At 31.7% G+C, this 27,852-nt stretch overlaps 3 protein-coding genes across 9 annotated transcripts in view; 2 read left to right on the top strand and 1 right to left on the bottom strand.

Annotated features, from left to right (window-relative positions):
- Positions 1 to 4,468: 4,468 nt before the first annotated feature.
- On the top strand, positions 4,469 to 8,194 carry LOC145318918 (uncharacterized). The gene is made up of 4 exons (XM_080160624.1): positions 4,469 to 4,624; positions 6,775 to 6,837; positions 7,204 to 7,348; positions 7,830 to 8,194. Exons 1-4 carry the CDS (start codon positions 4,564 to 4,566, stop codon positions 7,918 to 7,920), a joined length of 360 nt encoding a protein of 119 aa, XP_080016750.1. The 5' UTR covers positions 4,469 to 4,563; the 3' UTR covers positions 7,921 to 8,194.
- A 175-nt stretch (positions 8,195 to 8,369) lies between these two features.
- Positions 8,370 to 12,115, top strand: LOC145318917 (uncharacterized). Its single transcript, XM_080160622.1, has 6 exons — positions 8,370 to 8,703; positions 9,890 to 9,997; positions 10,149 to 10,228; positions 10,773 to 10,861; positions 11,255 to 11,371; positions 11,789 to 12,115. Exons 1-6 carry the CDS (start codon positions 8,622 to 8,624, stop codon positions 11,871 to 11,873), a joined length of 561 nt encoding a protein of 186 aa, XP_080016748.1. The 5' UTR covers positions 8,370 to 8,621; the 3' UTR covers positions 11,874 to 12,115.
- Positions 12,116 to 13,526: 1,411 nt separating this feature from the next.
- Gprk2 (G protein-coupled receptor kinase 2) overlaps positions 13,527 to 27,852 on the bottom strand; it is a 51,343-nt gene continuing 37,017 nt past the window's right edge. The window contains exons 14-23 of one of the 7 annotated variants that reach the window (XM_080160616.1): positions 25,783 to 25,983; positions 24,300 to 24,386; positions 23,986 to 24,027; positions 20,284 to 20,422; positions 19,915 to 20,055; positions 19,341 to 19,485; positions 17,832 to 17,893; positions 16,778 to 17,397; positions 15,683 to 16,298; positions 13,527 to 15,400 (exon numbers count right to left, since the gene is read on the bottom strand). In XM_080160616.1, coding sequence (XP_080016742.1) covers positions 17,341 to 17,397; positions 17,832 to 17,893; positions 19,341 to 19,485; positions 19,915 to 20,055; positions 20,284 to 20,422; positions 23,986 to 24,027; positions 24,300 to 24,386; positions 25,783 to 25,983 — 874 coding nt within the window. In that variant the 3' untranslated portion in view covers positions 13,527 to 15,400; positions 15,683 to 16,298; positions 16,778 to 17,340. Of the gene's footprint in view, positions 15,401 to 15,682; positions 17,398 to 17,831; positions 17,895 to 19,340; positions 19,486 to 19,914; positions 20,056 to 20,283; positions 20,423 to 23,985; positions 24,028 to 24,299; positions 24,387 to 25,782; positions 25,984 to 27,852 lie in introns of all 7 variants that reach the window. The other 6 variants (XM_080160615.1, XM_080160617.1, XM_080160618.1 and 3 more) reach the window with 6 other exon arrangements.

Genomic DNA, 27,852 nt, shown 5'->3' with positions numbered 1-27,852 from the left:
CCACTATAATAAAAAAAAAACAGAATTAGCATATGTTAAGATTAATTTGGTAGTGCGAATGGGGCGCTTGTCCAATATTGTGGTATGGAGATCGCTCTTCTATGAGTACTACTTAAAAACCTACTTTTACTGCAATACACATAGACATTCTCATCGTCGGTTCGTCAGTTTAGAATGCTTTTCCTTTTACTCCCACAAGTATAATACGAATTTGGTTGAACCCGTGGTAGCTCAACAAATACCCACGCGAAGTATTATATTGCTTTAATCTAAGAATAAATGGCTGGTTATGGTGTTCGATCTATATCATATAAGTATATTAAGCACTTAAGAAGGAAGATAGTTTTATAAAGTGTATTTACATTACAAGTGAATCAGTTAAGTATGAAAATATTTACAGGATAAGTGATAATAAACATAAGTAGTGTAGGACAGAAAATGCCCTAAGTCCAAAGCATTAAATTGTGCATAGTGTTAGATCTCTAACATAAGACCTAGGCACAATTCATGCTAAGTACTGAGGGACCTAAATTTAAACTACAATGCATGCCAAAACAACTAAGTCATTACCTTTAAGCCAGAAGAACTTGATGGTTTGAGAGTCAATGAATAACTGAGATATTTTAAGAAGTGCAAGTTATAACAACAACTATTTATCAGGATCTAAGCCCTTGTCTGTTTAATAAAGTGTTTGTATGTTAAACTTGTGATGTAAATGAAGCTATGGTTGTAGGCATACATACTAGTACAGGATGGTTACATGGTTACTTTAACAATAGATATAATGTTTTTATAAGCATATAACAATATTCAATCACATACAGTTTACCATGATTAGGCTAGTATTACCCATATAAGGTATTATATTGGTAAGAATAGACTAATAAATTCGTAAAAACATATAAAAAGTGCCTAAGGGCTAGCCAGAGTAATTGTATCTTGTGCCTGAGTTACGCGCGATAATTACCATGGCTTGTCAATCATTTATTTAGATCAGAATTTTATATGGTGTAAAATTTATAGCGAATATAGGTAAGTGGACTAGATGCGAAGCATTTCTGTAAAGGTCGTGTTCGTACATTCAAAGAATTTTGAAATTTGGAGGTCGCATCTCCAAATTTACATTTATATGCTAAAATTTTATAAACTATTTATAAATTTGGATATCTATTAAAAGTACCCTCTTGGGCACAATTAACCACCGACTCCTCCATTTTTATTTTGATATAAATTAAAATTAAAGTGAAAACAAAAATACCAGCCCCCTTATTTTAAATTCATTTTCTAAGTAAGGTTGGGGGGGGGGGGATGAGGGTTGCCACTGCCCAACTGGCCATTTGTAAACTTTACCAATACATCTGTAATTAAGAAATAACAAGAAAAAGATTTTCAAACTTAGGACATAATTTAAATATATTTGGATGTATGGGAGGGGGCCGGGGGGGGGGGGTGTTTAATGAAAAATACCATTCCCTGATGTGAAGTAAATGTTTTGAAACTACTGAAGAAAAATTTAGTTCACATTGAATCATAAATTATGCTGGTACCCAAAGTTTTATAAACACGTTTCATCAAATTTTAATTGGTTAGTGTCTAGCAGTGTCTAATCTAATAGAGCGGTACATTTATTTACCATTGTCCTATCCCCTAAGATCACTAGATTTTACTAATTGTATAATTATATCCTCTATTAAACTGAGATGACTCTAAATCTTAAATCTATTATAAGTGTATAGATTTTATTTATATATATAAATATACACATATTTATATTGTTTTGTCATAACCTAATTAATTCTATACGTTATTCTATATGATAAAGCAGTGACTTTTTAGTAGCAAAGCTCTTTTATAACTTGGGTCTGCTGGTCTGTCTAACCGATTAATTCAATGAAATTGAGATTTCTCAACGGATATTGAAGAAATGGGTTCTGATTTTTTGTGTAGATTCTCTTAGATGTAGTAGGACCCATCTTTGACCCATTCTTAATATTCTTTGCTTTTATTAATTAAGGTCTGTTTAATTGTACAGGTTCAAAATTCAAAATATCATTATCAAAATAAATCATTTATAGGATTGAAACATATTTACAATGCGCCAGTACATTGAAGATAATTTGCAATTTTGATGTCACGCTCCCCTAACATCTTAGGGATGAAGGTCAGTAAAATAGCCTAAAACCATACGCATAAAATTTGTTAATAAAATAACCCATAATGTCCATTTCAAACATGATGATTTTTAACTTTTTTAACAACAAATTTTTATGTGATATATAACTATCCTATTGATCTGATGTTTAAGTGATTCCTAGGACAACAAAGTAAAATGTTATAGGCGAGGCATTTCTTTAATCAAGCCCTAAAATGTAAGTATGTCCTTAAACTTATCCTTTATTTACGTAATTTGTAACAAATTTATGTTAAATTTTGTTCCGACTTGTACATTTGTTCTGACACTTAACAAGTGTTAATGTTCGTTTGTCCTAACATTTCAGAGCTTCGCTTTTATGGATGTTGTCATCCTTGTTGAATATCCTTTGATGAAGTGACATTCACGTTTTCGTATTCTATCATGTTGATGTACTTTAGAGTGTGCTTGTGGCTGCGCCCATACATTATTAATGAACTGTACAAGCCACTCCCCCCCCCCCGCCCACTTACCCCCCAAAATATCCTTTTATAAAAGTACCAGGATCTGTGTCTGTCTGTCTATATCGAAGGCTATTGCTAATCGCTAAACCGATTTTTTTTATTAAAAGTGCAGATAATTTATTTCTATAAATATTTTTCTTCTTCTTTTATAATTTCAGCGGCCCAAAAAATTTTATACTACTATTAATTATTCATCCTAATCCTATCATATAAAGCAGTAAAATTTTTTTTGCGTGAAGCTTTAGATTTTAATCACTACTGAACCGATAGGTCTTCCATTTTAGGGAAACTTCATATAAGTCCATGGATAGGTTTAGGCTTTCTTATTCTTCGAACTCATAGCCCTTAGATGCTAGGGGCGCATTCACTAGTTTCTCAAAATAAAATTAGGGAAACTTAAGAAGAACACCCTTCTCCGCTCCTACCCACTCCCCCAAGAAGAAAGACTCCTAAAACTAACTAGGTAGGATATCACTTCCGCTAAATGCATCACATTATCATATCGTGAGAACCACAATCGTTGACCAATACACAGGGATGGAGGGGACATTGTACCGCTAATTATACTAGTACTTAAAGTTTTATCACGTTTTTTATTTTTTTGTTTTAAAACTTTTATTGAATTTTTGATCTGTTGGTTTTAAACTAGTGGTAAACTTTGGAATTTATATTAATTTATGGGCAATTGTATTATCCCTTTTGATCCCTGACTTATCCCGTTTCTCATTAAATCAGGGAAAGGACAATAGACAATAAATTTTGTCCTTTTCATACGTCTTATTTTGATGATGTTTGTTGTTTTTTTTAGCTGGTAAATTTGGAGATGGAAAGGTTGTGATTTAATTTTACCGGAATTATCCCCTCCCTTTCTGATTTTTTTTCTAAAATTGGTGTTAATACAAAATAGTTTAAATATAACTAGCGGCTGTGCTCCTAGCCTCTAGAAGCTCTGTATTCGAGTGAGTAAGGAATGTAGAAAAATAGCCTAAAACTATCTAGGGATCTATGAGAAGATTGTAAAAAATAGAGAAAATGCATGTTTTATGTAAATAAATATCACAAATTATAGTTTATTTTGTAATTTTGTTGAAACACTTTTTTTAAGAGCCCTTTCTTATCAAATTCTGTTTCTTTTTTAACCCTTTTCCTAATTTAAACGCAACGCCTGGCTCCCCCCCCCCCCCCCCAGGGCCCCCACCCAATTATTCCTATCTACACCATTAACCCACTACCCATTTATTGCTGCCCCCCAAACCCCATAATTCTCGTTATCCTGGCGGTCAGTATGTGTGTTTGTCTTGCTATCAAAAGATTATTTATAGCTAAATATGCCAGTTATTTTACTTATTTAAAAGTATTATTTATTGATAGTGAATTTAGTATTTCTTCTATTGCACATTTAATCTTAGGTTGTTGATTAATATACATGGTTTGAGGGCACTTCAATTAAACAATATCAGATCGTAAAATTTGTAATTGAAATTTTTAGGTGTTGTTTTATTTATCGATAATATCTGTAAAAATTGATAAAACTGATCATCTGACCATATTACATCGGAAATACTGTTGGTTTTAATGATGTTTTACAAATTAACAAAGTTTTTAATATTATTATTTTTTTACAATAGGCTAAACACTTATTTTGTTCTTTTTACGTTCCGTGTAAATTATATAAAACAATACTAGTTATGCTTTTTTCCCACGTTTTTTAAACTGGTTTTAATCCAGCGAAAATTAATCGTAATAAAAAGTGAAATAAAGTACAAAAAAGTAAGAAAAATAATAATCTTTAAATTAATTTACATTTCTTTTCAGACATTTATGTAACTATAGATATTTGACTTATTAACTATTATCAACTATTTTGACAAATTTTGATTAAAAGCTGATAAATTGACACCCCTTGAAATGTGTAGACTGAGAATGAAGTCGGAAGATTTTGACAATCAAAATTTGGAGGCAGATTTGGGTAAGTTTTAATTTTAAAATGTTAGCTACGGTTAAAAGGAAAGAGTTTCAGCTTATAAACTTAAATTTTCGTGAATATTCCTATGACCTAGGTGCATACATTATTTTGTCCGTCGGTCTGATTATCAGTAATGCTATATAATTTCATTTTTACAAGGGAAATGTGAATTTCTTGGTTTATATAAAAGATTAAAAAGTGTATCTTCCAGGGTGGGGAAAAACCCAGGGTTTTAAGGGTTTTTATGGTTTTTTTTTTTTAAAACCCTGGGTGGGTTTTTTTGGGTGGGTTTTTTGTATGCCCAACCTGGTATCTTCACACACAAAATCAGCAGTCTACCTTCAATAGCAGCTGAACAACTCACATTTCTCCATAGCATTGTGTAGAGTAGAGTAGCTTTGCTATCAAAATTGAAATGCTGTTGCCCATTTCACACCAATACAATGACGATTCGACGAAGCCCAAAATACATAACTTTTGCACCACGTCGTTTTCCTGTGACGTCATAAAATGAGGGAGATGAGAGGATAAGTGGGAAAGAAAATCTCTAAAAAAGAAATGGAGAATATGACGTCACAGGAAGAAGACGTGGTGCAAAAGTTATGTATTTTGGGCTTCGTCCCATGCAATATCACCTTAATAATTTTAGTTGATGGGTTTACAATTATAAATCTTGCATAAGCGTGCGAGAGGTGGGTGTGTTAACAGTTACACCCTCTTAAAACTAATATAGGGAAGGCATGCCATGCTTTTTTACTTTATAAATACACCCCCCTGGAAAAAAAACCTGTGCATGTCATTGTATACAAATATCAAGAACCCATTGGAATATAACTCAGGTTTTGTGAGCAGCAGCAGCCATCATGCTGCAGACCTGGAGGCCAGAAACCTGCGGATAGTCTACCTGTTCATGTTTATCTGTTCCATGGTCAATCTATACAAAATTATCAACATGTCTTCATTATAATTTAAACAAGAAGTATACAGAATGGAGGTGTAGGGGGTGTCGATACCAACTGTGAAATGTCCCCGTTTTCACCTCATGGTTTGCACCCTTCTGACAAAATCCTGTGCACGCCGCTGATATGAATGATAAGAATAAACCTTATTATAAAGTTACTGTATAAACTTATGAATGTAAAATAATATGTACAAAAATCTACATATAGATAAAATATCAACTATTGCCACTTTTTTTATTATAATGTATCGGACATAAACCATTGTATATCAATATCCAATTTTTTTACTGTGGATTTTGATGGTAAAGCACCTATTCTTGTCATGGTGACTTCACAATATTACTTGTTCTACTAATTTTCCTGTGCATTAGAAAATGAATCTAGGGACGCGCCCAAGCTTTTCATTTTTTTTTTTTGGGGGGGGGGGGTATAAACTTTAAAAAGGTAGTCGGTAGTTCAACTTATGAGATGTAGGAAAGAAATGGCGCATAAAGCTCTTCAAAAAAATTTTACCCCCTCCAAAAAAGTTTTAAATTATTTTTTTCTTCAGAAATTCTGTTTTACTTGTTTAAAAACCCTAAAAATTTTAAAATGAATATTTTTTTTGTAAATTTTGTTAAAATGTTTTAACAATTAACCTTATGTGTATATAAGTTGTTTTATTTTATTAATATGTAATGTTTTTGTTATCTTAACTTTTCATTGTTATTTTTTTATTGCAGATGTATGTAATGCAATTATAGTTAAGCTTCGCTACTAGAATTGAAATAAATGCTTGCCACCTCTACCTATGTCTTGTTATTAAAGGTAGACTTATTTTTACGTAATATTTCTTAATCTCTAGACTAAATCTGTAAACTAGCGGCCTCCAAGGCACTCTTTTGGTGGAGAAGGGGGAAGTCGCTCATCCCCACTTTCAATTTTGAATCAACAAAGAAAATGTTTTCGATTTCTCTTGGGAGGGGGGGGGGTCCTATCCTCTCCTAAAATAGTTATAAACCTTCCAAGGACCTAAGAGATGCTTCGCCATACGGTTCAGCGTTTGCGAAATTCTTTGGTACAAATGGACTCACCGACTCAATACATCCTGTTATGTTTATATAAGGATATTTCGCTATCTATCTAATTCTAATCTTGATCTTACTTTTCATCTTTTTCTTTTAATTAATAATCTTTTTTTTGTATTTTCAGGGGATTTTGAAGATATGCCGAATCTAGTGGATGCAGCATCTCGTGGGGAAAGTCCTAATCAAGGTATATTCAGTTAATTTTTTCAATTATGATGATTTAACAATGGGTACATTGTCATTCATAGTGATTTACCAGGGGGTTTGAATCCTTGAGCGCGTAATAATGTATTATTTTAGGGGTTGTTAAATACGTCCCTAGACTCTAGGGGCACCAACCCAAAATAGGTAAAATCTTTTAAAGGGGAGGAGGGGGGGATGACTAATCCTTCTTCTGAAGTGCCTAGAACATATTCAGCCTTAATAACTTCCTTGTGAACTGTAGAAAGAGGGTAGTTTACTAGATCTTACTGGAAAAAGAGAAAGACAGACAAACATCTTGTTTAGCACTTACAATTTTCTAACTTAAATTAAATATACCTTGAATTAAAAGACCTCAATGATGATGATGATGATGGTGAGTTACCCCACGGCTTTGTTGAGTTTGATGAGCTACCTGACCTTATAGACGCCAGTGATGACAATAATCTGTATCCACCTGGCTTCAATCATCAGTTTGGAAACAATCCTCTTGATAGGTAATCGATGTTTTCCCTAAAATTGCACCCCCTCTTTTTTATAAATAAATTGAAAATAAAAGGGGGGGGGGGGTTGATGGTAAGTTATTGCCTGACCCTATTTATTTTCTTAATTTAGAAATTTTAAAAAGACGACATTTCACATTTTTGCTTATTTTGTTATTTTGATGGTTACCATAGCATGATATTAATTTGTCACAAACAAAATAATCCTGGACGATAACGTCTAATAGATGCTAATCTTTTAACATACCTAATAAACACGACCAACGTTATTACAAGATGAATTAAATTTCTTGAACACTATTATTTTTATACAAATCCATCAATAAACAATGAGAATTTTTAAATACTAAAGAGTAGCTAATTCAATTCACCTTATCTATTGATAAATATTGTTACGTTGCAACATACTATTTTATATATCATAGACCTTTTATTCAAAACTACCTGGTAAAAAATAATGCTATTTCAATTTTAGGAACCGAGATTTCTGGATCCGGTTTATAGACTTGATGTACAGCAGAATCTATTCACACAACTCTCATCACATGACCATCAGAGATTATTAGAATAGTTGCAGAGTAACTTCGCCTTATGAGAATATCAATTATCGTCCATTGTCCTATAATTATGTATCAGCAAATATGCTTTTCTGCTTTAAGTTACTAATTCTGACTTTTAAAAACAAACTACTAGCCTAGTATGTATGTATATATATTGTATTAACAAAATCTTTTCTTTATATTATTACTCCTAATTTTGCGTGCGGAAGGGGGGTGTCAACTCCCCCTTAAATTTTATATTGGATTAAAATGCAACATTTTCCAACTCTTCAAGGTATCACCCCCCCCCCCCCTGGTGAATCGCTGTGCATACCATAACTTATAATTGCACAATAAATGTATGATTGTTAATTTTTGTCACTAAAATATTACAGACTGCTTATTAAAAGCTATTTTAGAAAAGAATTATTAAAAATAAAATCCTACATATTAAAATTGCAGTGTATTGAAAAAAGGTTTTAAAAAGATCATATAGACTATTTTTTTGAAAACTCAATACAACAGAGTCTCTTATGTATTATTTTAAAAGTATTAAAAATTATTTTACAAAGCCTTTAGTTTATTTAAAAATCCGAATTGTTTGATAAAAAATCTTTTAAATTTTTCTTAAATTTTGCATGTCACCTAAATTGTACATTAAAATTTGTTATTTTTGTTATGAAAGACTTATGTTATGACAGTAAAATGTTTTTTTTCATTCAGAGAAAATGGCTGTACACATGAGTAGAATTATTACCCACCAATTAAGAAAATTTATTAATACAGAAAGAATTGTTAATAAAACTGAAGGTAAAGTTATTAGATTCATTAATCTAGATGGTCAACCATACAAATACTTCTGAGTAAATCAATAAATTTCTTACCTGGGATCTATAAAGATAAGACAATTACTTATAAATTGATGTACATCCCCAATGATGATACACAAAATTACCCCTGAACCAACAAATGAAAATTCAATAATAAGCCTCTAAAGTTTTTGGGCCAACGAATAAGGAAACGTTGTTTAAAACTTTGGGACTAATGTAATAAACAGTCCAATATCCCTTATATTTTTAGTGACATATCCAGTAAGAAGATCAACGAAATTTTAGACGGCCCTTTTGTACCCTTTCTAACCAATAATATAATCGGATTGCTCCTACACTGTTGTGCCAATTATTGTATTGGTTATTTAGACTTCAAATATTCATCTTTTGATAAAATTTTTGTAAAATCTCCGTCTTTTAGTGACTACACTATAGTTCCTTTGTGCTTATGTACTTTTGACATACAGTATCCTATACTATTTTTTCTCGTATTCATTCGAATCCGGTGGACAGGAACCGGTTCTCATCCATACGATGTCTAGCATCGTATTATATCCAGCTTTCTACGAATATAAAAATGTACAATCATAAGATTATAACCAGTTTTTTTTAGCCGGGGCCTTTGGCACCTCGGGGCTTAAAAAACTAGTTTTAATCCTATAATTGTACATTCTATATCCGCGGAAAGCTGTTGATAATACGATGCGAGAAATAACTATTATTTAATTTTATTTCTCGTATTCATTCGAATCCGGTGGATAGGAACCGGTTCCCATCCATACGAAAAAAACTATTTCTCGCACCGTATTATATCCAGCTTTCTACGAATATAAAAATGTATATCCGCGGAAAGCTGTTTATGATACGGTGCGAGAAATAACTATTCCCTCATCTTTTTTCTTTCCCTTTTTCATATTTTCTGTCTTTGTTTTTCTTTATTTCTTAGTATGTCTTTTATTTTCTTTCATTATCTCTTTCTTTCACTTACTCATACTAACTCACTCACTTTTTTTCTCTCACTTTTATTATCTTTTCTCTCTTTCTCTCTCTCTCTCTCTCTCTCTCTCTCTCTCTCTCTCTTTCTCTCTCTTTCTCTCTCTCTCTCTCTCTCTCTCTCTCTCTCTCTCTCTCTCTCTCTCTCATTCTTTTTCTATTAATTTGTTAAGATAAAACCGACAGAGTAATTGCTGACGCTACTGACAAAGATGATACTTCCGAGAATAATTCTCCAGTGAAAGAGGGTAATAACAACCTGAATGTTTCCGACAGTTCAGGTAAAAAAGGGTTAAATGAACTTTAGGACCTGGATCTTATGTTTATCTGCTTGTCTTAAAACGATGATAATTCACTGTGGGCTAGAATTGAATCAAGATAAAAGTAAGTCAATTTGACATAATTTAATCATTTAATCTTATTTGTTTTTAGATGACCAATTGACGATGAGACTGGACGAGGTAACCCGACGCAGATTAAGAAATGTAACTATTGACGATAGAAGCTTAGGAAAGGATTATTATAGAAACTTCCCTGATTTTGTTTGCATTATTAATTAATTATTAAAATCTGACAAGGGAGATGAGCATTGGAGCAACTCCGTAAATTATAAATCAGTCCCAAGTTGGGAGGGCTAAAGGCAGGCATGTTCCACTTTTTTTTTAAATTCGTTGAGGGTATTAACTTCCTAAAGCCCACCATCAAGTTCAGATGGGTATTATCCCAGAAAGGAAGGGCACAATAAGCTGTTTATTAGACAGGTTATTATAATAATGGTTTTTTATTCGTTGGCTTAACATCCTTGGGGACTTTTATTGGATTTTGATTGGTTAGTTCATTTAGTAAAGTGCCCAAACTTTTCAAATACTATTGTAGTTCACTAAAGGGATAATATTGTATATCATCAATGGGGATGTATTATATCTATAGGCCTTTAGATTCCTGCTAATATCCACTTTACCTAAGATTTGACCTTCTAAATCTTTGGTCTAATTCTGTTTTTAAATAATTGTTTTATTTTATAGCCTTCCAGACTATAATCCTTTGGTATTAGGATTAGGGCAAAATTCTGAAGAAGATTTAGCAGCCAGATTGTTGGATAAAAATGGAGATTCTAAAGTTATTCAAAGAGCCAGAAGATTAAGGTAATTCTATAGTAAATCTTGTTTTTATACAATTAATAGGTTTAGTTTTTTTTTTATACATAAAGTATAGCTTTGAACTTTGCTTTTACTGGAATATCAGCTTTTATTTTTACCCACCGGAAGTCTATGATGGAGTTTTTTTGGCGAAGGGGGTTTGAAAAAATCTAAAGATTAAGGACTTTGGAAAGGTTTCAGAGGGTTCATCTATTCCATTTTTGTCGTGTGTGTGTGTGTAGGGGGGGGGGGGGTGGAGGCTAATGACATGAAATACATTAAATTATAATGGGAGGAGAGATATTCACTCCTTGTACCCCTGTTATACATCCATAATCCTCATCTTAATTATTTGCTGTAAAGACAACGAGGCCACTCTATAAACAAACCTTTACCTAGGAAGCACTACCATGAACTGGAGAGTTGTGATAAGATCATGGCTTATGGATTTATTCTTATATTATTTCTTTCAACTGGATTCTGCTGGTTTATCAATCTCTTTGCCAAAGATATCAGGTGAAACCCCAAAAAAATAGTTTTTGTTTTCTACTAAATTAAGTATGCATTAACCCTCCTGGCCGTTAGTGGACCTTAACATTCTAAAGTACGCAAGATCTAAAAACAAAAGACTTATAATACAAAAAAGACTTACAATACAAAAAAAAACTTGAAGGACAAAAAACGTTTAAAGACAAAATACCTAAAAGACAAGAGAACTAAAAGGCATAAGACCCAAAGGACATGATAACTAAAGGACATAAGACCTAATTAAGTAAAACACCTAATCGACATTAGACCTGATGAAACAAAAGACGTAATAGGACAGAAGACCTAACAGTAAAACAAGACCTAATTGCAGAAAGAATAAATGACAGTTCTTTGTTCCTCTTTCTCTCGCATGCAATACAATTTATTTTTTTTCTCTTTTTTCAGGGAAACGTTCAATGACTACCATGTAGTAGCTCCAGCCTTCCTGTACGGTACTCTGGTCCTCGGGGCTCTTAATCTCTTACTTTGATGGGTAACCAGACCTAACCATTTTGGAACCAAGCCTATGTACAAAAATGTTTAAATAATACTGTTTAAAAACAGCATACTTTTATTGTTTTATGTAATATTATGTTTATTCTGTTGACTTTTTATATTTATAAATTGACGTTATATAATGACTAAGACTATGTATACTTTTTTTACGTATTGTGATTTAAAATAATTTATGATATTTAAAAATTTTGTCAATAAATGAATTGATGATTTAAATGATTTATTATCTCGAATGAAATAGTCATATGAACCTTCAAAATTATACCAAATTGTCTTAGAAATAACTACATTTAAGTTGTATTTTTTTCTATCCTGACGAGTATATAAACTAAAGTAAAAGTTAATTACAGATAATCTTTGAATTAAATGTTAGGAAACTAAAGCAACTTTATACTAAATGAAGAAAAAGCTTCGTTTGGTTTCTATGTTTGTCTTGGTGAGATTGGATATTAGACTGTCTTAAACAAGTACACACATCAATGTCTAACAAATGTCGAAAAAAACGCGGCATTCATCTTTCAAAAACCCATCTCAGGATGGAATATTTATAATTAATGTATTTTTGAATAAAGAATGGCGTTTAATAAATAAAACCCCATTTTTATGGAAATATTTTATGTTTGTGAGTGTGACCATATAATTAAACATACCTTGCTAAGATTTACTTCTTGTTTGTCTGAATCTTTCAGCTCGATGGACAACAAACTACATGATTAGAACAGGGGATAGAGCAACGGCATAGAACAGTTTTTCTTGTATTCATTCGAATCCGGTGGATAGGAACCGGTTCTCATCCATACGAAAAAAACTATGTCTAGCATCGTATTATATCCAGCTTTCTACTAATATAGAAATGTACAATCATAAGATTAAAACCAGTTTTATTTTAGCCGGTGCCTTCGGCACCTCGGGGGTAATCTCATAGTTGTACATTTTATATCCGCGGAAAGCAGTTTATAATATGATGCGAGAAATAACTATTCTCGTATCCTTTTTTAGCCGGTGCATTCGGCACCTCGGGGCTAAATCTTATAATTGTACATATTTTTATATCTGCGGAAAGCTGTTTATAATACGACACGAGAAATAACTATACTCAGCTGTAACCAACGACTGAATTAACTCGAAAAAAATGTTTGGTAATTTCAGCTGATTTTTCGCAACGCTTCGAGGTATCTGTGTCCAAATATTAGTTTCCATTCATTTCGTGTTTGTTAGTTATACCTTATTCCTACTGCTTAATATGTATTAATATACGAATTTGATATATGTTAAAAGCGTCTAATCTTTTACATAAATCTGATAACTTGACCGTTAAAAAGATGATTCCTTAAGAATTAAAACTAAAAGTATATACCTAAGCACCTTTCATTTTAATTCAATTTTTCAATTTGTCCAATCTTTAAAGCTTCTATGTTATAGATGTTGTATTTTTGTATAACCCAAAAAGTATCATGAAAAAAAAATCCAAAAAGTTGATCTAGGCAGCTAATGATAAGTCCGGCAATTGCTACTTATTTTTTACGGAAAATACACCTGAATTAAAACAGCTGTAATTAAGTTTTTGCTGTGTTTTTTTTGAAATATCATCATATAGCTAAACTACCAAATAATAAAAAAAAACTAATTGACTGAGTAACATTTATTGTGCATTTATTCTTTCTGGCTTTTAAATTAATATTACACACAATTCACAAGATTAGGACTGGGTAAACCCTGCAGGGATAATCATAAAATTTAAGGGATTTAGGCTAGAATGAAATGTAAGCCCTGCAGGGCTCTACCTAACCCTATTCTTATCATATTTATAGGAATTCTACTGAGGGAAATAACACGAGTACAAACACACATTAGCCAGGCACACTACAAACATATAAAATATCTTTAGAATAAACTATCAAAAAAATTAAAAATTTTAGCATATTATTATTTCTTTCAGTTTGTAGAAAAATATATACCTACGGGAGATATTTTATTATTTTTTAGCACGTACCTAGGGATGAGGCATAAATAATTTGAAAAATATTAGAATTACAGACAAATCTTTCTTATGTGGTATTCGGCAACCCTGGGCCATGCTGTATGGCAACCCTGACCTCGATTCGGAGGAGGGCCCTCCCCCGAGTAACCACACGCTACCACACTTACACGAAGTAATAAGATTATTAGTATTAGATAAATATTGTCCCTAGGTTTACAAATTATTTTTACCTACTCCCAGAAGAAAAAATCCTATTTCAGTGAAACATTTGAGATCCTATAATATCCCTTTGGAGATCCAAAAAAAAAAGTAAACCACAAGCATCTAAACTAAACAAAAAATTTATCTATAATACAATTTTAAATCTAATAATTCTTAGTGAGTAGGAAGTAGTGGCTTTTTTGAAGTATGGCAATAAAGTTTTCTGTCCAAATTAATGAAAATAAATTTATTTTGCATTGGAATGTGCCATTCTGAAATGGTATTACCAAATTTAAACAAAATAAAGGAACTGTAAAAAGGGCGGGGATCATTACTTATGTTGCCTTAAAAACACAAAACAAGCTTTCATTATTGAATTGACTTTTCAAATAAAAATCAAACATTCAAAATATTTAAATTAAAATTATAAATTCTATGTTAGTATAAATTTAGAGCCGGAACTAAGAAAGGAAGAAAGTTTAAATTATTTGGCACTTTAAAAATTCAGAAAGCATTTTCAGCTAAGCTCAATCTTTTTTATCGGACAAAAAACATTAATTAGATATGTAAATTACTATCATTTGCCTAATTATTTCTTTAAATTTTCAACATAAAATCAATTTTATTATTACAAATGTTTAAATATATAAGAACAGAATTTTTTGTACAAATATAAAATTATAAGATAATCAACGCCTTATTTCAAAACATTATATTTTTGATGATTTTAAATGAAATAATTTTTCAAACATTCTTTCAATGTCAGTCATTAATGATTTGATATAAAAGCCATTCTAAAAACAAAAACATACACACTTAGTATTTCTATTTAGATTACCAAGGGGAGAGATTAATTATTCCTTAAAAAGGTTAACAAGAGTATTAAAAAATTTATTTATTTTTTTTTTAAAGAGGGCGGGGTGGGGTTGTAAGAAGGGTCACTTAGAAACTGCCACAAAGAAACAAGCTTTGGGCTGTGAAACTTCTGCCCCCACATCCCTTTTTGAAACGTTAGTTTGTTTGAATTAAAAATTTGTCAATTATCAATTACCTACTTTGTACAAAAATTCTGTAAGTGATTTAAAAAGAATAATTATTCTTTCCCCCAGGGACTTAACATTGAAAATACTAAACATCAAAGTGTTAAGGTAGGTCTAGGTAGGAGCTCGTAGTTATTACAAAATAAAATAATTTCAAGAAAATTAATAAAAACTAAAATTAGGCAAGCTATTGATTACAATCAGGTCATGAAAACTTAAAAATATGAGTTATGTGTTATTTATAAATGTGTTATGATGAACAATATCGAACAATTAGGGCTTTAGATAAAATTATAATTTTTATTGATGAAATAAAACTAATAAAAGCGACAATGGTCTGTAATTTATACTGTCCCATCTTAAACCCATTTCATCATGTCTTAACGTTTCCACCAAATAATTTAATATACAAAAATGATTATTTGGTTAATCATAACGGGGGGTGCATAAATTTATAGAAGTTCTTTCTATCCTTATATCAATAAAAAAATTTAATTACTCATCAAAAATGAGTATTAAAGTAAAAAATTTCAAGATTTTCACTTAAAAATATAACTTTACTAAAGCCAGTAATATATGAAGTATGGAAAAAAAAAACATTTATACACATGAAATTTAGATGCATTTGACAATATTTTTTAAAAAATACCCATTGTTTTGAGCTATCAAGAATGAGGTTGTGCAAAGTGGGCGAGGATATTTATTCCTTTGTCATTTTTATTTTTGGGTGACAACAAATTAAAATAATTTTACCGAATGAAATTAATATTTTTGTTGCAAATAGCTTTACATTTTATTTATTTGTTGTGGGGTAAAATCAACCAGTTCAAGTTTAAATCAGAATTTTTAACATTATTTACAGATACAAATATTCAAAATATCCATTTCCAAAAAGAAATGGGGTTGTTATAAAGTACATTATAATTTTAACTAAAATCTCTTGTCAATATAATTCAAACAATATTCTATTGTTGAAGCTCAAAGAGGTGTTGAATATGAACCGGTTAAATGGATATATGTTAGAGAAATCAATTGAGAATTTTAGATTTAGCACTGTTCATTTAAAAAGCTTTAAAAATTTTATAAAATTTTTTTCATTTGTTAATGAAGCAAATAAAAATAATAAAAACTTATAACATGCATTAAGAAGTATCAAAACTATTTCTAATTGTTTAAGCTAAAAGCTCGATTTATATTCGAAGAAAAAAACGTTTCTTATTGAGGAGGGAAATTATTTTTTTTGTGTGTGCCAATATTGAGATATAAAAAAGTGTGAAAATGTTTGTGTCGAGTATAATAAAGAATCATGTTATTCTATAAAATGAAGAAAAACGTATAGCTAAAAATCAGATTCATTTCCGCTGGAATAAAGCCGGTCTTGAGCCATACTAAAAAAAATGTTAACATGTAAGTTTCATAAAAAATTGTCCACAAGAATGAAATTAAAATCATTCTTTTTATAGATCCCAATGCACAGGCCTACGCGCGGACAACTGCCTATAAAATCATACGATAAATATACATTAACATTTGATTTACAAACAGGAAGTTGAGTTCCATATGAGGAAAGCTACAGTGGATAAGAACAATAATAAAATACTTTCTTTTACACTAGGACACCAAAATTTATATAACCTCAGAATATAATAGGTATACCAATAATATTAATAATAACTAGAAAATATTTAGGTAGAATAATTATAAAAATTCTTGTAGTATTTAATTCAATAATTTATCACTTTTGATTCAGCAGTTGCCAATTAAACTGTCCTTGTCGTCAGGGTAGCAGTATAAATAGGGAAGATTTAGCAGGGGAAGAATTGTCAAAGGAAGTTTTGAGTTATCTTGTTGTGGGGACAAATGTCCACTTTTTAAAAATTTGAAATGCAAAATTTTGTGCGATGATTTTGATGTATTTTTTTGGTTGCATGAATGATGGTTTTTTTATAATTTTTAAGCATCTTCACTTCTTTATAAAATATCTTTTTTAGGTAAAGTTTTTTCCATTATTAATTATCAAAGCATTTTTAAATGTTTAATTTTGTTTCACCAGTAACAAAGTAGAAACGTCTTTCTAGGAATTCTAAATTAGAATCCCTTGAAAATAAGCAGTTAGAAAATAACTTTATTCTGTAAAATTTCTTTCAGACGCAATGTTTATGAAATCTTTTTTATTTATTTATCTTGCATTGATTTCTAGGTTTAATTGTTTGTAGATGTTATGTAATATATTCTGTAGTTGTGTGCACATTTGTAGTTATCAACTTTTCAGCGGTCTGAAAATAAAAATATTGAGAAAATCTTTTTTCGAATTTCTGTTTCTGCATTTTTCTTCTCCCTGGTTTAGCTGTTATTTAACCCCCCCCCCCCATAGAATTTTTAAATTTTTGGTATATCCTATCATGTTTCATGTATATCCTGATATAATACTTTATCAGGCATCAAACCTAAAGTTACCATAGCTAACAGAACAATAAAGAAGGATGCATGTTGAGCACTCAGATTTTTGTAATAATCAAAAATAAGGAGGATGGTTATGGGAAAAAACCATACGAGGCCTTTACCTGCGGTGACCTAACCCTGTGAGGACACCAAATACCCACTGTAATCTCACTAGCCTCCCCTTATCTTAAATTTATTTAATGACAAGTTGAGGTAGGGGGGGGGGGGGGTAGTGCTGAACAAGGTATGAAAGTATGGAAAACATTACCTGGGCAAGACGAGTTGCTGGTGGCACTGTTTTGAGAGCTGGCAGGGGTGCTTTCACTACCTGCAGTTTAAGTCACAGTTAATAATTAACACAGTTGCTGGTTTTTTTTTAGCACTTTAGTACATAAGTAGCGCAGCATTTTTAAGGTAATCTTCCTCCTAATATACTTGGGATCAATGCAGTTCACGGAAAGATGTTCCTGGCAATAATTAACTTCAAAAATCTATGAACAGTTAATGCTGTTAGTGTTAAAGGCCAAACGTTGGAACGTATAGATTATGCTCGCACAAATTTTAACCGACCAAAAAGGCCTACAACTAATCTGGAAAACCTAGTCATTATTCAATGATGTAGTTAAATTGCGATTCACTTGAATGCGCAAAACAGAATTATTTTATGCGTTTATTCTCCAGTGAAGCTTTCCCTTCGCGTTATTGGATCTTGGCTATTGCAGATTATTTATAGGTCTTCTTATGCCGCTAACCTCGGTGTGCGGGCATTTCATTATGTTTAGACGCTTGACAACAATTAGCCTGTGAAGTTCATAGATTTTTGGATATAATCGTCACCAAGAGCATTTTCCGTTAAATGCACTAGATCCCAATCCGTATAAATATTAGCTGTTGTCCTCTCCTCCCCTAATTTTTGGCAATCTTGAGGATAAAATTTGCCACTAAGCTACAATAATTCCTGTTAGTAAATGTAAAGAATGTAAAGAATTTCGTATCCTATCAAGTTTAAATTGTTTTCCTTATTTGGTTGCAAAGTAATCTGCAAAATAATAAATGAAAGTTAAAACAAAAAAAATATCAAATTTAATATTAAAAATAGTCGCATTTTCTATTTAAGTTAGTTTTACAAAAGAGAATTTTTTATTCTTGATTTAATAGGTAATATTTTTGATTTTTCAAGAAAGATATTAAAAAAATTCAAATTGCCCAGAAAAGTCAATAAGTCAAATTGCCAAGAAAGAGACTTAGTCAATAATGGCCTCCAGCTTCCTAAAGCTAGATTAATTACTAACAATCTTAAGCTTTATTTAAAACCTTTAAGTCATTTTATTCTCAGCTAATTTATGCATTCGTTTATTCGTACTACCCAACTATAACATCTACTAGTACAGTTATGTAAGTGTAAAATTAAATAAATGTAAATGCATCCATAAAAATTGAAAGTCCACGATTGTAGTTTGATTTGTAGTGCATCCGCTTGTTTGTGCGTTTTGGTGTGTGTGTGTGTTTGTGTTTGTGTGTTTGTGTGTTTGTGTGTGTGTGTGTGTTTGTGTGTGAATGAACAGAAAAAAAGAAAAAGGATATTTTTGAGGGTTTTGAAGCGTAGGTGTTATATTTAATTTTACGTACTACGTATGGACGGACATACCCAATATTTGAGTAGCTGCGCTACTAAAAATTATTAAATTTTAACTAATTCATTTTGCAAAGATTAAAAAAACTAGAAATTATAGCATATGTGCAACTGAAAATTCGTCCAAGCAAATAAATTATTCCTTAATTATTCCCTGGCCTGAGAGAGTGTTTGTGCGACGCTTCCGCCGGAAAAACTGAAGACACCCGGAGCTTTGTTCCGGCTCCGGAATTAGGTCCCGTCGCAGGTCCGGACTTGGGGTGTTGTTCGGCCCGAAAACATTCAACTCCTAGAAAAAAGTAAATTGTTTATATTGAAATAACAGCATACAAAATTAGTACAAAAATACTGAAATTTGACAGATTTGTATATCTTTTATTTTTACATCTCTTAATATTTCACTACTTATGTTATTACAACTACCTGGTAACAAATTTAAATAGAGGTGTGATCATATTACACCTAAATGAAAAATGCCTAAAAGATTTTATAAACAGAATAAAGTGGCATTATTAATTATAACTTCGAGCTGCGTAAATAACGCCAATATAAAGTATTGCATAAGTCAATCAATACCTAATTCGAACTTTCTTTAACATTATTTTTCTAATTTATTTAGACTAACACTTCACTTTAATAATTTCTACATTGTGTTTAAATACCATTGTTCATTAAAATCTCCATTTATTTAACGTATTTGGTTTTTTAAACGCTTTACCTTAAAAACGCCAGTATCCAGTATTTCTTGTTGCCATGGGATAGACACAGCTCCAATAGAAAACTTCTGGTAAAAGTCATGGTCATCCTTCTCTATATTCACTCCGCGCACCGTGGAAAATTGTTCAATGTCCAAAACATCCTTTAAAAAAAATAATTTTTTAATAACTTTTGAATTATGAACTGAGCAGCGTGAATTATTAAAAAAAAGTTATTTATAAACTCAAACATCCCTTAGTAACGACAAGGGCTGGATATAATATTCTAGTTGTAGATAAATATTCTTTACATTCCATCCTTTTTGTTGTACATATGTATTGTATAGACAGACAACTGGCAGACAACTGTCAATTAAAAGAATGCAACCTACCTTGGCATAAACGGCGTGTTGATCAGGTATAAACGGCGGCTGTTCCATGCCCGCCTCCCGCCGTCGCCAGTTGACTGTTTGGAACCAGGGTTGTGCCTTGACCTCACGAGCTCCGTACCGCCCACCTTTACACCCAAGTCTGAAAAACGAAAAGGTTTTAGACCCCATCAAATTACAGTAGAACAAATGCCAAGCCTTGGCACGGTTTAGGTTAGTGTTCAGGTTATCATCCGCGAATGTAGCGTAACCCGCTGGGCATCCGCTTGTCGATGGGTAGGTGATGGGGTCGAATCTTTGCCCAAACCGCGTCATAACTAAGAAAGTCAAATTTGTACCTACTCCTGCTATGTTAAATGAACGAATTTGACCTAAAAGACTACCAGTTTAAAAATATAGGACCTATATCTAATGTTGAAATATCTAATAGACAAGATGATTAGTTAATTCCAAATTTACATGCATTTATTCGCTAACAATAACTGTAACTCATTCCTATACATGACACATTCTAGACAACCAAACATCTTGAATCTGTATTTACCAAGGAAATGTGTTAATAGTACTCCTACGTATCATCACTTAATAAAATTCTTGCAAAGTAATTAAACTTTAAGAAGGCGTATTTTAATTTATCAAAATTTTAGTACTTCTACAATATTTAAAATAAAATATCAAATTTTCCAGGTGTTTGTTTAGTTTTTCAGAATTCTTTTTAGTTACAGTTTCTACTTGCTCAAGGTGTTAAGGATTTATTTATATCAGGATTTCAATTTCACCTATTAAATACCTAGGTAATTTTACATTTGACTTTAAGTGATTTTGAGCCCCATTCGGGTGCAAGGTTGGTTTAAGTTTATATGGTACAAATAACAGTATTCAAACTTTTCAACCAATAATCTATAATACAAAGTAGAACGATGTCTGTCTGTCTATCTGTCCGTCCGTCTGTCTGTCTGTCTAAAGCTTAAGATCACAGTAACCACTGACCCAATTGGGCTCTACTCTTTAGGGAATATACCTACTGGTCCTGTAATGGTTTTAAGCTATTTTCTTAGGGGGGGAGGGGTGGGACACGAATTTTTTTTTCTTTTCAAAGTTGAAATTAATTATAGGGGGTCGACTAACCCCCTCCCCCCCACACAAAAAAAATTCCCCCAACCCAAATATTTTGTTCAGGTACTTTTTCTTTAAAATTAAATATACGAAAAATTATGTTGATTAAACCTCTTGGGGCATAGCTTCTAGAAGCTAGGGGCAAACGATTGAATCCCTGTATTCCAAAGTAATTTTGACACACCTATTTAAAAAATACTCTATTTATTCATAAAAAAAAATTGTTATTATAATACATTTCTGTGTAGCTGTTCACTAATCCTCCCCTCTAATAACTGATATCATATAATAAGGATTAATTGTCAAGACTATTAGTAATAATTCAAATTATCACAATGAGCCTTATTTAAGATAAATTCTTATTTAAAGAATGCGGGGGAAGGTAGGGTAGTGCGGGGTTATTCCGGTCAATTTTTTGCTTCAACTTAAAAAAAACATACTTCCCAAAAACTTTTTGAAAGATATGGCAATAACGAAGAAGCCTGTCTTGGTCCCGTTAAGATCTCGCAACTAGAAGTCGGTCAAAAATCGGTTTTAAGGGCGGCGGTTGGCCTATACCGGAATAACCCCACCGGTGGGGCTATTTCGGTCAGTTGACTTTGGGGGGGTGGAACACCCCCTTAAATATTTTTTTAACATTTTAAACTATGAGTAGAAAGCTGAGGTCATTAGCTTTCTAACGGTACTAGTCGCATGCAGATCAGAAAATTTTTTGACCACATTTTGCCCATTTTAAAAAAGTCGGTAAAATCGCAAAAAAAAACATCGATTTTTTTCATGCAAACTTTTAAAAAAAAATCATACTTTTTATTTTATGATTAGGTTTTTTTTAAGCTTTATACATAAATTAGAGGCAATTTCTGATTCGCAGGTCTTGGAATTTCTTGAAAAAAGTGATTTTTTCCAAAAAAAATTTAATTTTAAAAATCCTGCCAGTTTTGACAGCAGTTTTTAATACATTTTTTCTTGTCTCAAATTGGCTAGGATTGACCTACAAGGGTGGTTAAGGTGTCTAAAGATGCAAAATTACATGCCTGACAATTAACTCGAAATGATATGGGGTCTAACTCTAATATTTCAACACATTTTATGCAACAGGAATTTTGAAAATGCAAAATCTTGAATATGTACTCTAAATCTTGGAGATAGAACCCATATCCTGGGGAGTTTTTGTTAGGACATGCAAAGAGCTTTCTATAGACACCTTAAACACCTTTCTAGCTTAATCCTAACCGATTTGACATAAAAAATCCAAACCGCGCAAAAATCGCGAACACCCTCTTATACGAAAAAGATGCAAGGGTTTCATATGGAATTTTAAATCTTCTAGCGGTCTTTCTAATAGACATACCCCTTCTTACATGAGCCAATGCAGCTGATACATCTTCAGGCAAATATTTAAGGCGTTCCTTTGGGTGATATACTCTTCCCATTACTATAAAAATGTGTCTGAAAAAATTTAAATGTCTTTACAAATTGAAAAGCTTAGGCAACAAAACATGACATATTACAAGCAGTAAAATGACTAATAATGTAAATCTAACAACAGGCAAGGCAATGATTAAAGCTTAGGTCATGCATTTAGGTTGTTCATGCTTCCAGATCATCTGAAAAAAACATTAGGGTATTATACATTTATAAATACAGTAATAAAAAAAAGTAAAAAAAGTGACCGGAATAGACCCTTTTTTTGAGACGAAAAAAAAATTATGAAAAAATCAAGTTAGAACAACGCCTCCAATTGCAAATGATAAATGAATGCCATATCTTTCATTTTACAAAAACCCGGGGGTCGATAGGACTTACCATTTTTTCACAATTTTAGATTGAACATGGCCTATTTTGAATTTTTTTTTTTTGCAACTTTTTGAGGGCAAAAAAATCATAGAAGGAGTGATCTGACAAAAATTTGCTGAAGTAAGAAATGAAAGTATAGGCAATAAACTACAATTTTGCTTTTCTGAAGATCTCTCGCAAACGTTTAGAACACCGTTAAAAAACGGTTTTAAAAAAGTTGGTCGAGTGACCGTAATTAGACCCCCCTACCGCATTAACCCCGCACTACCCTATTTAATATCATCTAAAACCCACTTTCAAAACAGGATATGTGGGGAAGAGAAAATCATTCCTTAATAAAAAAAAAAGAATTCTTCTTTAGGTACATAAATTAAATTTAAAATTTCCAATTCCTAAGAATAAGGAAGAAAATTAAAGAATTTTGAAAAACTTTTTCTTTGATCACAAAATTTAATAATTTCCAAAGAATGTTAATATCAAAAGCAAGGACTATTATATTCATTAATAGTTTGGCATGTAAAGTTAAAAATAAAGTTTTAATACGAAATATTATGATAGCAAAGAGAGAGAGAGAAAGTGAGAAAGAAAGAGGAGAAACTACTTGTTTTGAACCTACCAAACAAAATCAAATAAAAGTACCAAAAGTTTTTAAGTCAACGAATAAAAAAGCAGTAATAAAACTTTGGGTACCAGTGTTATTTACAGTCCAATGTCCCCTCTCCCCCTGCGAGCTTTGTCTTAACAAAATTGGATTAATAATCTTAGGTACTTGTAATGTTAAAACATGATTACCTTTCTGACACAGATTTCTTCAAAAGCCCTTCACACAAAAATCTAGAATAATAAATAAAATTTGAATTAGTCTTGATAGTTCTCAATATCTTGAATTTTTGTAGTTTGAAATCTTAAGCTATAAAATTTTAGAAAGGGTTAAATAAATTTCCAACTCAGGTACCTTGAGAGAAAATACAATGGACAAATTGATGTACATACAAATTATCCCTTGATAAATTCATCATTAAATAACAGTACCATAGTTTTTTAGCCATCAAATAAAAGATGATATTTATAAACCTTTGGGTACCAAAGTCCTCACTAAACAGTACCTGGCACTGGCTGAAAACTTTTCTGAGTAAGTCTCCTCCACCTCTTTGACCCGTCTGTCCACCTCTTCTCGCTTCACTTTCTCTTTTCTGAAACAAAATAGTAATGGTTAGGAAAAAATCAGAAATATGAACTTGGTACCAAGGACGTCCAAGCTTTTTTATTGGTGGAAGGGGGGGGGTGGTCTGGACAGGGGTAATTTACATTTGGAGAAGAGGTTTAAATCTAATTTAGGTCGATGACAAATTAATGCCACGCTGTATCATGGGATGGGGGCGTGATTGAAATGTGTAGTATACTCCTTTGATTAAACTCAATTTACGGGTTTTTATATAATTGCAACGTAGTTATAAGACTTTTGGTAGCAATAAATTGAGACGTTGGGTATCCCTCTAACTGAACCGATTTTTGATTAGTCAACGGTCTAAATTTGTCTCGGCCAGGATATGATTAAAAGCCTAAATCGGCCAAGGAATAGCCGAGTACAATATTTTTAAACTTAAAAAATTAAAATAAAGAGCTAAATGATTTATTGCGTCTTTCTCTTTTTATCGACAGACGCACTTGGATATATTATTTTCATAATTAATTATATGTATTTCCCATGTTAACGTCACCTTATGTGTAAATTTGGTGAGCTACATTATTGAATAGCGTTGTTAAGTTAGGATGGAAGAATTTTGTAATGAAAGCAAAAGTGGGGTAGAGGATAAGGGATGGGGTAAAACGGGTTATCATAATGTTTTATTTTCTTGACTTTAAGTTAAACTCTATCCTAATTTATGCACAAAAAAATTGAGGGCTAATAGTAACCCTAAATTTGGGCAGGGGGGGAATCTCTCAACCCCCCCCCCCCCTCCTCCTAACACTTGGACGTCCCTAGCTATCTAGGAAACAAAATTAACAATTATAAAATCAGAGTGAATATATATAAAGATTTATGACTAAGAAAAAAAAACTTTAATTCCTCCATCGAAGAGCCATTATTGAAAACGATGACGGATGGTTGAGCGAGGGACAATAAATAACAAACCCTAATTATAGAGTAAGTGCACTTAAAGCCATCAAGTTTGAATCAACTGTTAGATATAAGTTGTTTACAATAGTAATTTAATCTTGTATTTAACTATAAAGTATATAAATATTAGGAAAATCAAATAACAGATGAATTTATAATTCACATGTAATTAAGCAATTAGCCTCTTATTTAAAAATGGCATTTATTATAACCTATAACCTCAAATTTTACTCAAAACATCAGGGATCTAAAGGGGTAAAACAATTGACGATAAACTAATGTACGTTCCAATGATGCCATAAAAAAATTAATCCCTTTGTAGAATACTATTATTGGTTGAAACGTTTGAAAGTCCCAAAGTTTGTCATGCCAACGAATAAGAAAACGTTATTATGAGACTTTGGGGGCCAGTGTAATAAACAGCCCAATGTCCCCTCCCTCCCTGACAAAAAATGGTTAAACTCTACCTTGTTCTACCATACCTGGCTCTAAATGGTGCCCTGCCCTCAATCATCTCGTAGATGAGACAACCCAGGCTGAACCAGTCAGGGCTGAAGGTGTACTTCTCATTGTCAATGATCTCCGGGGCCATGTATCCCACGGTGCCCACCCTGCCGCGGACCGCGTCGCCCTCCTGGATCTCTATGGCCAACCCGAGGTCTGAAATCCTGAAATTGTTTAATATATAAATAGGGTAGAACGCATGCACAGCAATTAACAAAAGAAGTGAAAAAAAGTGGAAGGCAGACCTTCCCAAATGTATTGCAATTGTATTAGTTTACGGGTTATATAAAAATCATGCGCACAATATTTAGTATAGAGACATATGACAAATAAGGACATTATTATCTGACCTTGCTTATTTTAAAATTCAACTCATTTATGATACTAAATCTTTAGCTGAATGATTTAATTAAAAAATCAATTTATCTGGAATATGAAATACCTAGCAGATAAATTGAACAGAAAAATGCACAACCTATGTACCTACAAAATAGTTTTTAAATTTCTTACGAAAAATAAAATTGAAAATTCACTGGGAAATCTTCTTTTTACATGTTTAGGATGAATTTCTTTAGAGAAAAATATTTCTTTCATTTCCTTTTATAAACTGATGTAAAAATAAATTGTAAATATAAACCAGGGACAAAGACAGCCATTCTGTAAAGAAAAATACTAATTATGATAATTATGTAAATAAATAAGCTCTTTTATTATTTACAAATGAAAAAATTATTTTTATAGCACTTTTTTAACCATAACCATTTGAGGCCCCTAGAAGAATACTGCAATCAAATTTCGCTTATGTCCTTCCAGCTAAATGTTTCTCTGTAGCTATGTCCTAATTTCAGATATTATCTGATGTTTTTGTTAGAATGATGTAAACATGTTGGTTTTTATGAAAAAAATATGGATGGATGGATGTATCTTATCCGTATTCACGTTACCAAGCTTAAACAAGATCGAATATAGTCATAACTTACAAAGATGAAATCAAAACATATAATGACTTCTTAAAATGATAATAAATGACTTTTTAAATAATAAAAGTAGATACCTAGCTTTTTATAATAATCACAAATTGTAAAATGGATAACAAAATGTAAGAAAAAGGTAGTATGTAGGCAAAAACTCAAGGAGGTAGGTTAAGATGTCTGTAAAATTGTAGTCTATTAAAAACAAGTTCATCCTTCGTTGGCTTGAAAACTTTTGTTATTTTTAATAAATCATATCTTAATTTTGTTTATCATTTTTGAGGATGCATAGACTTATCGTTCATTGCCTAAAAACCATAGAGGTCAAAGTTAGGTCAAAAATGGAAGCAGAAAAAAATAAACCAAGTCGGGAGACGAAGCTTGAAACTAAACGTTTGTGCGTGAAAAAAAGATGTGAGAAAAACAAGTTTTTTAGAGGATAAAGTTGCAGAAAATAATGTTAAAATGTTTGCTAACCATGTTTACTTTTTGCTAAAATAAATAAAGATTTTGTACTTAACTAAAATTGAACAATATCAAAGTAGATGTACAAAATTTTGTAGTTTGAATTAATTTTAAAACATAACCACTACTGTCTAGTAGAATATTCTCTGGTTTACAGTCTCTGTAAACATTCCCTGACTATATTATTAATACCTGACATGACCACAACTGTCTAGTAGAATATTCTCTGGTTTACAGTCTCTGTAAACATTCCCTGACTATATTATTAATACCTGACATGACCACTACTGTCTAGTAGAATATTCTCTGGTTTACAATCTCTGTAAACATTCCCTGATTATATTATTAATACCTGACATGACCACTACTGTCTAGTAGAATATTCTCTGGTTTACAATCTCTGTAAACATTCCCTGACTATATTATTAATACCTGACATGACCACTACTGTCTAGTAGAATATTCTCTGGTTTACAATCTCTGTAAACATTCCCTGATTAAATTATTATTAATACCTGACATGACCACTACTGTCTAGTAGAATATTCTCTGGTTTACAATCTCTGTAAACATTCCCTGACTATATAAATTATTAAT

Source organism: Acartia tonsa, chromosome 5 (genome assembly GCF_053477335.1).
Source record: "Acartia tonsa isolate MP-2025a chromosome 5, ASM5347733v1, whole genome shotgun sequence".
NCBI lineage: Eukaryota > Metazoa > Arthropoda > Copepoda > Calanoida > Acartiidae > Acartia > Acartia tonsa.
The sequence above is the reverse complement of the archived record's forward strand: the minus strand, read 5'-3'. Positions and strand labels throughout refer to the sequence as shown.